This window comes from Cynocephalus volans, chromosome 1 (genome assembly GCF_027409185.1).
Source record: "Cynocephalus volans isolate mCynVol1 chromosome 1, mCynVol1.pri, whole genome shotgun sequence".
NCBI lineage: Eukaryota > Metazoa > Chordata > Mammalia > Dermoptera > Cynocephalidae > Cynocephalus > Cynocephalus volans.
In genome coordinates, this window is record NC_084460.1 from 124,757,071 (window position 1) to 124,771,873 (window position 14,803).

The 14,803-nt window shown below is 44.3% G+C and overlaps 1 protein-coding gene across 1 annotated transcript in view; it reads left to right on the top strand.

Moving 5' to 3' along the window:
* FSTL1 (follistatin like 1) overlaps nucleotides 1–14,803 on the top strand; it is a 52,169-nt gene that overhangs the window by 25,268 nt on the left and 12,098 nt on the right. The window contains exons 3-6 of the mRNA XM_063094876.1: nucleotides 7,873–7,977; nucleotides 10,733–10,862; nucleotides 11,719–11,751; nucleotides 13,062–13,192. Of these exons, the coding sequence (XP_062950946.1) occupies nucleotides 7,873–7,977; nucleotides 10,733–10,862; nucleotides 11,719–11,751; nucleotides 13,062–13,192 (399 nt within the window). The remainder of the gene's footprint in view (nucleotides 1–7,872; nucleotides 7,978–10,732; nucleotides 10,863–11,718; nucleotides 11,752–13,061; nucleotides 13,193–14,803) is intronic.

Below are 14,803 nucleotides of genomic sequence, written 5' to 3' on the forward strand. Positions count from 1 at the left end.
GTGAAGGCAGAGGCCACGTCCTCCACTTGTCTTGGATTTATGCCATGGAACTTGTGCTATGCTGGTCACAGACCACTATTATTCTTGTCTTGTTGTTATAGGCATTCATCAGATATGCTTTTTAATTGGTTTAAATTATTTGCCTTGGCTTTTACTAAAGACTGGAGGACTGTCCATACCCCCTATGGTGGCCTTTAAAGTGGACGAGTCTTAGGCAGATGATTGGAAAGCAAAAAATGAATACCATGCTCAAACCTAACAGGCTAACTCAGGGCAGATAAGTGATCTGAATTAGAAGGTTCCACCGAGGCATTTTAAGAAACAGAAGGGTGACATTGTGAAACTAAGGGCCTTACAAAATCACTCTTTAGAAAGACTGACAAGCATCACGCTGAGGACTATAGACAGACGTATCTGGCTTTCATTCTGGGGAGCCTGGTAGAGTCTGTCAGGATGAGTGGAGTCACTGGGTGTTCCTGTGTCAAGGCAACGTGGCTTTTCATGGGGGAGATGGCCCAACTCGTCACTGTGGCCATGACCTGAGGCACAAGAACAAAACACCTTCCTCAGGTGCTGGAGTCAGAGCCTGGGTGACTCTTATGTCAGTCACCACACAGCTCTTACAGTCACAGTCCTCTCACTGCAAACAGGGGTGAATCCTCCAGCCTCATAGATCCTTGTGAGATTATTTCCAGTCTGTATGAAGGACCTAATGTGTTTCTAATTCTGTAAATGCTTACTAAATGCTGCTATATTTCTGCTGTGACTCGCCAAGATCATTACAGAAAATCAGTACTTGTATAGAAACCAAGCATCTAGTTTGCTGTGCAGCTTCTGGGCCACCTCAAGACCTAAGCATACAGAGCAGGAGGCCTTCCCCAGATGGCAGGTGAGTGGCTGGGAGGGCGAAGGGGCTTCACTGTAAAGACAGTCTGAGCCGATTCACATTCAGCAGTCCGAAGAGGCAGACGCTTAGAAAAAGCGACAGAATTTGTGAAATAATGAAGAAAATAGTTACGGTAAATAGCATTGTCCCATTCGAAATTTGAATGCGGTAGTTTCCAGGTACACAATACATTATCACATAATGAGTAGAAACTGTCAGGAACATGCAGTATCCCATAAGCTGCGATAGAGGCAGAACACAGAAATTAATATAAAGGAGAATTAAATAATTAAACAATCCTCCTGGGGTGAAGCACCCTTATTTTGATATCATGTAGCCCAGCCATACCTTCCCAGAAACATGCTGAGTGCCCTGAGTGCCAATGTCACTGGCCAGTGACCCTAACACTAACCTAATGGACCCCAAGTGACATTTTAAAATAATTTTCATTTACTCTTAAACAGCTTTATTAAGATATCATTGACATATAAAAATTGCATATATTTAAGGTGTACCACTTGATAATTTGACATGCATATACATTGTGAAATGATCACCACAATCAAGCTAATTAACATATACATTACCTCTGCATAGTTACCATTTTGTGTGTGGGTGTTGAGTAGATTTAAGATCCCTTAGCAAATTAAAAATGTACAATACAGTATTGTTAACTCTCATTGCCATGCTGTATGCTAGATCTCCAAAAATTATTCATCTTTCATAACTGAAAACTTACACCCTCAAATGACATTTAATATAAAAACCGTTTGCTGAGCATTTTCTCAGGCAGGACATTATGGTGGGTCTGTGGGAAGCCAAAATGTGCAAGGCATTTAGGGTCTAGTGGAGATGAGCCACATGGCATAAAATATTAAATATGGCTCTGACTAACAGAATAAAGGCCCAAAAGCCATTACTGGGAAGCTCTTGTTTATGAAGAAAATAACAGGGTAAATGGATAGTTGGGTTTACTTTAAAGCTAATTAAGCTTTAGTTTCAGACCTTTTACTTGCAAGGCCCCTTCTGAGGCCATGCCCAGTTTTGCATTCATATTTGTGTATTCTTTTTCTTAAGGAGGGCCCCCAAATTGTTTAAGCTTAAAACCCCATAAAACCTGGACATGGTCCTGGGGCGTTAACCTTGAGATGAGGGATTGGCTATGAGCACACATAAGGGAGGTCACTTACAGTGGGGACTGCACAAGTGCAGTGTCTGCTGCCAAGCACATCAGAACCACTGCTAGAAACCAGCACTCTCCCTTCCTCCTCTGCCTCTAGAATATGTGAGACACACCAACACATTCCCCTTCAGAGAAAAAGTCAGAGAGACTTGAACAAGGCCATGTGATGCTCCAGCTTGATTTCCAGGTCCTGAAGTGGTTTTTCTCTTTCTCAGGCCTGTGCTACTGGGTTCTACTCCAGAACAGCTGCCTGGGAGCTGTCATCATTCCATGCTGTACGCCCCACCCCAGACCTCCCTCTGCTTTCCCCAGTTCTGTGAATTCCTTTGTCCCCTGCTCCATGGTACTCTGTTTATCTGAGGGGCCCTGGTGTTCCTGTGAAGTTTCCATGACTAATTCTGGCAAAAAGCAAGGAGAGCCTTTCTCACGTCAACAAAGCTGCTCTGTCACAGAATAGTGGCAAGTGGAGCCAAAATTCCACCTTGGCATAAGGAGGGCTGTTTTTAAAAAAAGAAAGTTGGGGAGGAGGAAAAGAATGGAAGGGACAGAGCCGACCCAGTTCACATTAGTGAAATGATGGTATATTAAGCTGACGGTTTTATGGCTTTGCTTAGAATCTTTCTCCCCTGCCAAAGCACACTGTTCTTCCTGAAATTATTTTACTTCAGAAGACTTTTTTTAAACATCCAAACTGTGTTTTATGTTCAGACTTAATGCTGGGCGGCCCAGAGACTCAGACATGTTATACCCCTACTGGTGGTTTTGCAAATAATTTGCTTTTCCATTTGCTCACAAAGGATCTTTTTCGATTGCAAAAATCATTTCTGGTTTTTAAGACCTTGGATCCAAGACAACACCTTTCGTGGCTTTGATTTGTAAAGAGGCAGAATAGTTTAGTGGAAAGAGGCTGAAATTAAAGTCAGGAGACATAGGTCCAGGACCCATTTCCGCATCTGTGAAATCTTGGGCCAGTCACGTATAGCTATGAGCCTCAGCTACATTTTCCTCATAGGATCTTAAGTCTGGAAGGGCCTTAGAGGTATCCCCTGTCTGCCTCTCTTAGAAGGTTTTGAGAATCAAAAATGATGGTGAAAATTACAAATTAATCAAAATTGCTGTAAAAGTAAAGTATCACTATTACCATGCAATGGCTGGCAGTTGTTCAGAGAGAAAGTTTCTACCTGGTAAAAGTCAGGAATGCTTCTGGTCAGTCTTTTACCAAGAGGAGTTTGCAATATGAAAATTAACCAAGAGACCAAACCCCCAGAGCCCGGTTTGCAGTTCACATAATGAAAACAGCATGGAGGCAAGTCAGGGAGGTCTTCTTCTAGCAGAGAATAAAGCTAGAAACCTGTTTCCCCATTTGGAGGCAGATATTTTGTTGATTTTTATCAATATATCTGGGTGTCCACACTTCCTTCTGCCGCTCAATCAGTCACACTCTCAGAGGTACATTCAGACTTATGGGTTTATATTTTTATAGTAATGGACCTGCCCGTGACCTCACACTCATGGAGAACATGCATGTGCCAACGTGGTTGTGTACGCATAGATGAAATTCTCATACAGCTTTGGGATCAAATTCATAAAATTGTGGTGAAGCAAGCAATTCAGTTTCATTTGTAAGAACTGCATTGTACCTTGTGACCTCACCCTGTGCCAGCCCTTGGAGCTGTCCCTTCTCCCTGCAGCTCACTCCCTTGACCAAACTCCATAAGGGAACACTGAGGCTCTGGAGTCAGGCCACCTGTGTCCCATCTCTGACACAGCCCTCGCTAGCTATGTGGCTTTATGCATCACAGAGCTTTTCTGACTCTCAAATCCTTCTGCATCTGTTACATGGGATGAAAAATACAGAAACCTGCACAGAGGTTGTGAGGACAGAGATGTCTGTATACAGCCTTACTTAGTTGTAGGTGCTCTAGTTAATATTAGCCTTGGGTCCTAGCCCTTGTCACCCCTGACTGATGGCTGCCTCAGACCTGCCAGTTTCCCTTGCTTCCAGCATCACTCCATCCGGGCTGCCCTGCCCTTTGAATCGGAACTTCAGAATTGGAAGGGACCTGACACCAAGTAACATTCCAAAGCATCCTTGATCCCAAAACTTCCAAGGTCCTTACAACCCACCAGATCCATGGAGAGCCCCTCGGATCAGCTGTCAAGACCTCCCCCCTCAGTACTACCACCTGCCGCCCTGTTTTGTCTCTCTTGCTCACCATGACCCTCCCCACCAGGCAGCCATCTCTGTGACCCATGATCATGTTCATGCCTTGCTCATCCCTCTCAGGGTGTTCTCCCCCACATGGCATCAGTCACTCAGCAGTTGGGTAAAACCAACTGCCACTCTAAGGAACTTTCTAGGAGCCTCAGGGATGCACCTGACACTCCCACTTCTAAAGAAGATGGGGCTTGCAGAAGGGCATTCAATGGCACAAAGGCCACCTCTCCAGAGACAGTTTTTGTCATTGTTGATTTCTGCATGAAAGCGTGCCTGTGAATGGGGGGAACTGGGGAGGGCTGTGAGGGCTGCAGGTGAGACATTCCTTCCTAAGTTGGCAAATCCCCCTGCCTGTGCCTATGGGGTGCGTGCCTTATTCTCCCCCCTCCTGAACCACTTTTCTCTGGGAGGACAGAGCAGGGCGGAGCTACAAGAGCAGAGGCTGTACCTCTGCATTGCAGCTCCGGGTTGTGCAAGACAAAGAGAGACATTGCCACCTATTGACAGACCTGTCACCTGCAAAGCGGACTGATTGTGTAACTGGAGGCTCCCCCCTTCTCTCTGTTTCTTCAAACAGGCCCCTGGACTTTGTTGGACTTTGTTTTTTCCATTCAGTCCTCCTACTCTCAGTGTTACAATTCCAGTGTAAGAGAAGACAGGAAAAATGGGGATATGATAGCCGTGGTGTAATGACAGCAGCTCAACAGGAAAATTGTCTGAAAATAAATTGCCCACTGTAATGAAAGCCACTTTCAGTGTGTGGCAGACACTCTGCTGCATATAGTACGTTTGATGTAATCCTCAAAGCAACCCTCTAAGGATAAGTATTCCCATTGTACACATGAGGAAACTGAGGTGTAAGAGTACCTTGCCTGCAACCATGGCAAATAAGGAACAGAGGTGGGATGTGGATAATTAAAATCTAAATCTCTGATGTACTCTTAAGCACTTTCTCCTGACACTTGCTAATTGTGCAGTTCACATCCTCATCATAATTTCCTTAACCTTAAGTCATCTGGATATGAAAATAGATCAAATATAAAAGAACTGTTTTCCCTTTGGTTGGGCAAAATCCTAGCTCTGCCACTTTCTAGTTATTTAAGGCTCAGTTCCCTCATTTGTATAATGGGGATAGTAGTGATGTCTAATTTATGGAGTTATTGTAGAGCTAAATAACACTTAATAAAAATTACTTAGCAGGATGCAGGTAGTTAGAAATGGGAGCTTGGTTATCAGTGATCTGAAGATCTGGGTTGGAATCCTAGCTCCTCATTTTTATCTTTGGGACCCTGGGCAAGTTGTTCTACCTTTCTGAGCTTCAATTTTCTCATCTATTAAAATGGGGCTAATAATAATATATATGTTCTTGCAGGGTTGTCTGCCCACTAAGATGAAACCATGTGTACGAAAACACTTTGTAAATTATAATTATAGTATTCTAATATTAGTTGTTATAATAAAAGTAAAAGATATCTGTTTCTTCAAATGGATTTTTGAGACCTTCTGAAAAGTAACTTGGGTTGAATTCAACCTATAAGAAAAAGCTTTTATTTTTAAGACTCATTAAAAGCAGTAACACCTTGATGCACTTCCAAAAATATTCTCTCATTTCATTTTCACGGGGCAGGGCTGGTATTTACCCCTATTTTACAGATGAGGAAACACGAAGCTCAAAGAATTAAAACCACTAGCTACAGACACACAGCTAGTTAGCGGAGGTTTGTGGGTGTTTGCCTGTGGAGCAGTGTGCTGGTGTGTCTTTCAGTGAGGACTTATGTCTAAGCATGCTTTATTTATGCATTTGTGTGTCTGTAACTCAGTGACACACCCACAGAGGTGCATATTTGTCTGTATCCCGTGGTTAAGAGTATCACTTTGCGGAGGGGAGAGGAAGAGGTAATTTTTTGTGAGAACAGCACTAGCCTTCTCTTCCTATTTAGCGGTGCTTCACCCTCCCAGGCACCGTTTCCACAAGAGTGCCCTGCCCGGAGAATATGCCTGATTTTTATCTCCACTCTCTGGTGAGGAAACAACAGCCATCCAGTCCCCCCAGCCTTCTGAGAATTACTTCCTCTTTTCTTCCCTGCCTGCCAGCTTTATTGAATTCGCCTTAGCAACATCCAAAAAAGAATTGGTTTAGCAACAGCGTGTGAACCAATGAAATGTGAGCTTGGGACCGATTTCTGGACCAATGGCAGCCCTGCTTGTCATCCAAGCCCGCTTAGGAGAAAATAGTAACCTGGAGTTTGCAAAACAGCCTCTGGGTGGCAGCAGACAAGCTGTATGCGGCACAGCCCTTCAGCTCTCAAGCGTCTACTTGTTTTCTACTTTTTTTTGACCTATTCTTGGATATAAACATTCACCAACTATCAGAATATCCTTTTACAAGTTTTGTGGGTGTGAGTTCTCTGTATGACATGGCAGCCATGGCCTGGAGGGTGGACTCTTGGGTTCTATCCCTGCCTTTATCACAGTCAGTCCTATGACCCCAGCACGGCTCCTGCCATCTTTGTTGGTTTTGTCACAGCTAATGTCAGCCCAGTGGGCTTGAGCCTGGAGGCCTTTAGTGACTCTGCCTGCCCAGCCAGTGAAGGAGAGGGGACGGAGAAATCACATTCTCCTTTGTTTAACCACCACTACTTCTGGGTTTAGTGGCAAATGAGGTGGGGCTGGCTTTCTGCCACCAATGAATGGGAGGGAAGGAATGTGTGACTAACAGATTAGTGCCTATCAGTACCCACATTTTCAGGTGGCATGGACTGAGGCTGCTCCCTGCCTTGTCAGTTCTGCTGCATACATCTGAACAGGAATACCTGATCAGCAAGTGGTTTGAGGGCAGTTCTCCACTATGCGCGGGGGGCGGGAGGGGGCTTCTCTTAATCTAGAAGCCAGAGGCAGTTATGGACAAGGGCTGAATAGGACCATAGCGAATAATATCAAATTCATGTTTCCAGTGGTTTAACCATCCTTCTTTTGTCCGTTGAGATGATATGCCTTGAACACCATTCACTGAGGTTTTTGGTCCTTCATATATTCAGATTTCTCTCCAATGTTTCCATTTCTGCCTGGCTTACTATTCTCATCCTTTAAGAATCATTTCAAGGCATCGTGTCTTCAGAAAGTCTCATTTGATTCCCCCCCCACCCCCACTCTGGTGGTCCTGTTGTTGTGTTTCCATATTGCTTCCTAAATGTTTCTTCATGAGTTTCCTCTGAGAGTCGTGGGGCTTCTTGAGGAGCTTCTCGAGGACAGGGACTGTCCTTTATATCTCCAGCCCTTAATGTAGTGTTGGCATATAATAGGTTCTCAATAAACATTTTTAGAGGAAAGAAAGCATTCTGGAAAAGAACTCTTGCTCTTCAAGAAACAGTCTTAGCAACTCAGAGGTACCTGAACCTGGGCTGGAGCAGTTCCTGGGGGTATGGCTGGCTGTTGGGGGCAACTTCTGGTTGTTCAGTACCCTTCAACACCAGGAGCTGTGCCTCCAGACCAAAGCCTAAGGCTGAAAGATAATTGCCACCATTGGCTAATCTCATGATGGGCTCATCCCAGTAACATGGTTTCCTTTATGATTTTGTGTTTTAGGAGGAAGTAAGAAGCAAATCCAAGATCTGTGCCAATGTGTTCTGTGGAGCCGGCCGGGAATGTGCAGTCACAGAGAAGGGAGAGCCCACCTGCCTCTGCATTGAGGTAAGACCTGAGGGCAGGAGCCAGGGGACAGTGGCCAATGCCAGTGGCCACCTTGCTGCAGCTGCCAGTCAGCAGGCCAGTGCCAATAAGCTCACCATATTTATAAAAGCACACCTTATCTTTCTGAAAGATATGTGGAATTTTTATCCCAGAGGTTAAAAAGTCAGATGCCTAAATTTTTTAAATAAAGTTTTATTTTAGAGTAGTGTTAGATTTACACAGAAATGGTAAAGAAAATGTAGAGATTTCCCATGTGGCCCCAGTCTAGTTTCCTCTCTTATTTAATGTCTCATATCCATAGTATCAAATGCCTGATTTTACTTCTTTTTGTTTTTACTGGCTGGTATAGGGATCAAACCTCGGACCTTGGTTTTATCAGCACCACACTCCAACCAATTGAGCAGATGCCTGAGTTTTAATACAGGGATATTTTTTCTTTTTTAAAAATGTGTAGCTTTATAAGATTTTTTAAATTAAGAAATTAACAATTGCTTTATATAAGCCAAATTGTACATACATTTGTGCAGACATAAAATTAATAATCTTTCCCCTTAACCCTCCAGTCCTGTTATCTGAGGTAACTAGTATTACCAGTTATATATTGTCCCATGTTTTTTTTATCCTACTATAAAACATAGGGTTTTCCCTATTTTATACGAAAATGGGATTATAGAATTTATACATAGATATATATGCAATTTTTATTTTGCACTCATTAATATATCATGGACAACATTCCAGATCAGCACATATAGTTTTAACTTATTTTTTAACAGCTGCATAATATTTAGTAATATAAAAGAACTAGATTTATTCAGTCATTTTCCCATATATGGACATTTAGGTGGTTCTGTGGATTGTTTACCACTATAGACAATAACATCCTTATGCAAATATCCTTACATGCTACTGCTTTTATTTCTGTAGGATTGATTGCCACCAAGACTTACTAGGTTAAAGGATATGAAAATTTTTTAAAAAGTAGACAGATGCAGGTTTTGCAGGTTTTTGTTTTGTTTTGTTTTGTTTTTAATGACATTTAAAAAGCAAAATAAATCTTTGAGAAATATTTCTTTGGTAGGCAAGATTCTGATAAGTCTCATTCCTAAAATGAACATAAATACCCTGGACATGTGCCTTTATTTTTTTTCCCTCTTTTCTGTCAAACCAACCCATTGCCCAGAAACACAGATCTTTCTGCAAATAAATATACCCATCTGAGTCCCCAGGTTAAAGATCCTGATCCATTGCCTCAGAAACGAAGTCTCTTAACTTGGAAACCTAAAAACCAGCTCCTGCTGGGGTTCCATTTGCCCCGGGAGGTCCTCACTAAAAGTGCATCTGGCCTCAGTGTGGTAGCTTGAGCCTGGACTCAAGATCTGGACACGTGACATCTAATCTCAGCATTGCCCCATCTAGTTGTGTGATTTTGAGCAAATTGATTCCCACTGGATACCATGAAGACAGAGCCCTTGTTTGGTTTTGCTCAGCACCCAGCATATAGAAAGCACCCATAATAAATATTGGTTAAATGAATAAGTAAAGTTTGTCTTTCTGGGCTCATCTATAAGTTAGAGAGGTTGATCTAGCTTCCAGTTCTGGTGTTCTGTATGTTTACCACATCTACTCTTTCTCATTTGAGTCCCTTTATTTGGTCTGAGCTGAACTTCTTTCTCCCTTCCCCCTTTTAAAAACCACCGAAGTGTAAAGAAACTGAACTTGCCTGTGATCTTGGCACCTCCAATAGCCGAAGCAGAACCTAGTTGCCAAATGAACTTTATTCCATTTCTCTGTCCACAGTGATTCTCTGTAGTTCTTCACAAAGATCCAGGCACCCCCACCACCAGCTTCACAATGGGTTGTGAGATTAGGAGGAAAACAAAATGGCCCCAAAATCTAAACAAAGCAAGAGATACCTATAGTTAGGCCCCAGAGTGGATATGTGTGTGTTTTTGTGTGTGTGTGTACACGCGTGTGTGTGCGTGTGTGCGTGTGTGTGCACATTCCCAGCTCTCATCTCTGGCTGTTTTGCATCATAGAATGTTGGAGTTTTAAGGGATTTAATTTCATCCAAAGACACTGAGTGACTTTTTCCAGAGTGACAGAGAATTCCCATTCCTGACTTGTAATAAAATGCCCTTTCAGATAATTGTAGGGCTGGGAGGGAGGTATCTTTGTCCATTTGTGCTGTTATAAATTACCCAGTCTCGGGTATTTTGTTATAAGTAATAGAAATTTAATTCTCACAGTTCTGGAGGGCCCAGTCTCTACTTTCCAGATGGCGTCTTGAATGCTATATCTTCACATGGTCGAAGGCAGAAGGGCCAAACCCTGTGAGAAGCCTCTTTTATAAAGGCCTTAGTCCCAATCACAAGTGAAGAGCTCTTGTGACCTAATCACCTCCCGAAGGCCTCACATCTTAATACTACTGCATTGGGATTAAGTTTCCACATGAATTTTGGAGGGGACACAGACAGTCAAACCATAGCAAAGGGTCTGTTTGTTCCCTGAATAGAAGAGATGACCCTGCACCAGGATTGGCAAGAGGGACATGGGAGTCTGGGAGGCAATGGAGTGCCTCGAACATTGAGTGGGGTAGGGCCACTGCTGGCCAGAGCTGAGGCTCCCTGTGCCCTGGTGGAATACAGGGTCCATTTCTGCTGGTGGGGAGCCCTTCGAAAGATGGCTTTGTGCATGTGTGCATGGATGTTGGTACCCATGATTGCACAAACATCCTCCCATGGGTCTGTTTCAGCAATGCAAACCTCACAAGAGGCCTGTGTGTGGCAGTAATGGCAAGACCTACCTCAATCACTGTGAGTTGCATCGAGATGCCTGCCTCACTGGATCCAAAATCCAGGTTGATTACGATGGACACTGCAAAGGTAAGGCATGCTCATGGCAACTCCAGCCATGGGAAGCCTGGGAACAGCGTGGTGTGGTCTGGCTGACCACAAGACCTTTCCATCATGACTCCAGCCACACACAGCTGTGGAGACCACCCAATTGGTTGCAGAGGCATCCTCTTGACACTCATGAACCTGCCAGGTTTTCCTTGAGTGGTCCAGGTCTCTTCCCAGGGGTTCCTGTGTCAGACCCCAAGGGAGCTTCCAGCACTGTCTGTAGCCAGATAACAGATAAGGTGACCACATCAATAATCAATGACAATAAGGAAGTCCTTAAATGTATTCCATACCTTCTTAGAAAGTAAGTAAATTTCACTTTACCCATGCCTTTTAAATGTGGGCACCTCCCAGCTCTGGTAGCATTATGTTTTCTCTACTTTGCTCTCAAACCTTTGCCATTAGAATAAGAGGGAAGGAGTCCCAAGCTTGTTGCTAATTAGACACCAGCTCCCTGCCAAGCCACATCCTTCCCTCTCCCTCTCAGCCTTGACCTTCCCTGGAGAAACAAGAAGCTGTTTCCCAGGTATTGGTCTCCACTCCATTCCCTGTTCAGAATGATTCTCTATATGAAAACTCAAAATCCCAGTGACCCCTCAACCCAATGGGAGGAGGTGTGAGACCAGCAGGGCAACTCAGTGGCCCAAAATGTCAAACAAAGCAGGAAAGGAAAGGTCCCCATAGCAGAGTTCTGGAGGAGGGAAAGGTGGCAGGGATTCAAGACAAAATGATGAAAAGGTTTCTGAGGGTCGTCTAAGAATGGGGCAGTTTTAATTCTAGAAATACACTGAAATTTTTTCTTCATTTTGCATTACAATTTTCTCCTTTTGTCTTGCAGAAAAGAAATCCGTAAGTCCATCTGCCAGCCCAGGTGAGTGCCTGTTTTTCCATAGTGTGCATCTTAGGGAGGAAATTCTCTTCATGACGGAAATGTTGTGTTTTCCCACTCCCTGTCAAGCTCATGTGATCTTCTATTGTCGGAACTTTTGACCCAGAACTTGTCACTCCTCAACACAGCTCAGAAAAGCCACAAAACTGTGTTTTTTGAGTGCTTGCCAGTTGTAGCACTGCTTGGGTCGGAATGTTGACTGTGTTTTCCATTTCTGCTGACTAGCAGTTGAGCTGCAAGGACAGGAAAGCCCCTGAGTCCTTCCTTCAGTGCCCTGTAAGACATGCTTATGTCTTGGGATTAGCAAAATCAGAAGGCATAACTCTTTGAAAGTCTTATTGGAAATGCCAGTAAGACTTCTTCCATGGTTTCTATTAGTGAGAATTAAAATTCCATCATGATTTATAGTTACAGAACCTATTAGCATATACTTAGATCCGCACAATAAACGCGTGGGGTAGATCCTACTGTAATTATGTTATAGATGAGGAAATTGAGGCCAAAAGATGTTAACTCAGTTTCCCTAAATCACACGGCAAGGAAGTGGCAGAGTGGGGAAGGGTATCCAGATTTTCGTTCCCCTGGCCCAGTCCCCTTTTCACGTCCCGACATGTATTGTCTTCCAGGAATTCCCTCCTGCAAGCCCTTCTCTCCTCTTCTTCCTCATCCATCCACCTCAGTTCCACCTCAGTTCCACTCAGTTGTTTCCATGTGGCTTACAGCAGCTGTCCAGAGCAGGGCTTCTACATGGCCCTTCCTTAGCCTTGTTTTCTGTTGTTCATAGTAAAGGATGATGCAGATGGTGTACAATTTTAAGTGGGAGAAAGTTCTGATGGGGACCCAGTTGGTGAGAAAGGGAGAAACTATAGAGAATCAGAACTCCAGCAGCATAAAGAATTGTAATGTTCTTATTTATTCGTGTATTATTTCGGTTCACCTTTGACCAAGAGAGCTGTTCTATTGGTTGATATTTTTTTCCCTTAGCTTCCTAAAGGTGGTGAAGATGGCCTTTATTTTTCTGCTCTACTTATTTCTCCCCTAAGCAACAAAATCTCTGTTTCACTATTCTCTATCTTTATAACTGCTTTAGAGCCATGAGCATGAATCCTGTGTTAGACACTTGCCAGTTGTGTACCCTGGGTATGATAACCCTGTCTTCCTGAGGCACTGTGAAGACTTAGCGGGATTACCTATGTAGAGCCTCAGGCACCGAGCCTCCCACGCAGTGGGTGCCAGATGACACTGGGGTCCTCCCCTCACCACTCAGCGGACATCCCTCCACTTTCCTGCAGTCGTTTGCTATCAGTCCAACCGTGATGAGCTCCGGCGCCGCATCATCCAGTGGCTGGAAGCTGAGACCATTCCAGATGGCTGGTTCTCTAAAGGCAGCAACTACAGTGAAATCCTAGACAAGTACTTTAAGGTAATCCAGAGTTGGGGTCAAGACTGTTCAGTCCCAGAGGAAGGGAAACTTCCTCCTTCCATTGCCAGATTACATCTTGCAAACCACAGAATCCCCGAGTGTTTCCTCATCATAGATCATTCTATGAAGCTGTGAAAGTTGCCTTCTGACCAGCTCGATTTGTGGAAGTCCAGCAGCTGGGCCTCCGGGACCTAACACACATGTGCTGCTCCCTTTGGGCAGTTAAAGCCACAAAGGTCTTAGAGAGCCTGTCAGTGAGAAATATGGTCAAGCTCTATCCCTGCCCACCTACTACATATGACACCTTATCCATTTGGCTGCTGATACAAAATACCTTCTGATCTCAGCCGGTCCCAGACCATTTCAGTCTCTTTTCTGCCCAGTTTGACATTTCTCTAAGTCATTAACTTGATTGCCCACGGCCTGCAGAGCTTCTTCACCTAAGAGTCAATGGACTGGCATTTCATGGGTAAAGAGATTCTTTATGAACCTAGATATTGCTGTTCCCTGTCACATTTAGTTGAAGAGACAACATGTTACAGTTGGGAGCAGGAGAGATGCGGCTCTCAAAAAAGAAAATGAGGGAGGAAATGGTATTTGGTGGTGAGCAAGGTCAGCATGGCATGATCTTCCAGAGCTTGAGCACTGTTAGAAGAAGCAGTTAAGTGCACTCCTCCAGCTGATTGACCAGAACACAGACACACACACGGGTACATCACACTCAGAAATAAACACACCATACACAAAAGCACAGAGAGACACACATGCCACATACAGAGATGCATACGCCACACAGAGGCACATCCTACGTAAGACGCACACATTCCCACGTGAGCACCAAAATGCCTTTCATTCACAGACACCACCTCTAGTAGATGTCTCAGGTGCTCATCCCTAGATCACTCCCTCACGTGCTTCCAGGACCCAGCCAGCCAGGACTTAGGAGCAACTCCCGACGCACGAGGGACTTCCTGGAAACTCTGGGGCCACCTAGTGTGGTCAACACCAGTCTCATCTATGGATTCCTCTTTCTAACTGACATTAAGGGCCCCACAGATGAGGAACACTGGGCTGGGTTCAAATGGGTATTTGGTCATCTGAGACTTTGCTATGTTATTGTTTTTACATAGAGGTTTCTCTCCACTATGGCAGAGATGATCTCTCTCTGGATTCTACGTTTTGAGATCCCACCTGGATGAGAAAGCAGAACCCTTCTCAACCTGTCTTCTGTCTCAACCACTCCCACATTGCAGAACCCTTGGGGCAGGGGTGGTTCCTCTTCTACAGAAACATCATGTTGCTGAGCCAAGAGAGGTGGACAAGAGCAGAAAATAACTCAAAGAAAATGAGTTTTCAGAAACTGAGCGAGCAGCATCTGCAGGGCCTATTGTTGGCAATTACTTTGCCCTGTGATTACAGATGGGAACTTGGGGCCGAGGACACTCCTTCCAAGGGGCCACTTGGGACCTTGGGACCATTATAGTGGCCCTTTGGTGGCACTTGCCTCGGGCATCACTAACACCTGCTATTAGATTTGATTCCCAAGGGCCTGTTCCTGTTGACACATCTTGCCCCCTCCAGCTGTCACTCGCTGTAACAGGCTCCCACCTG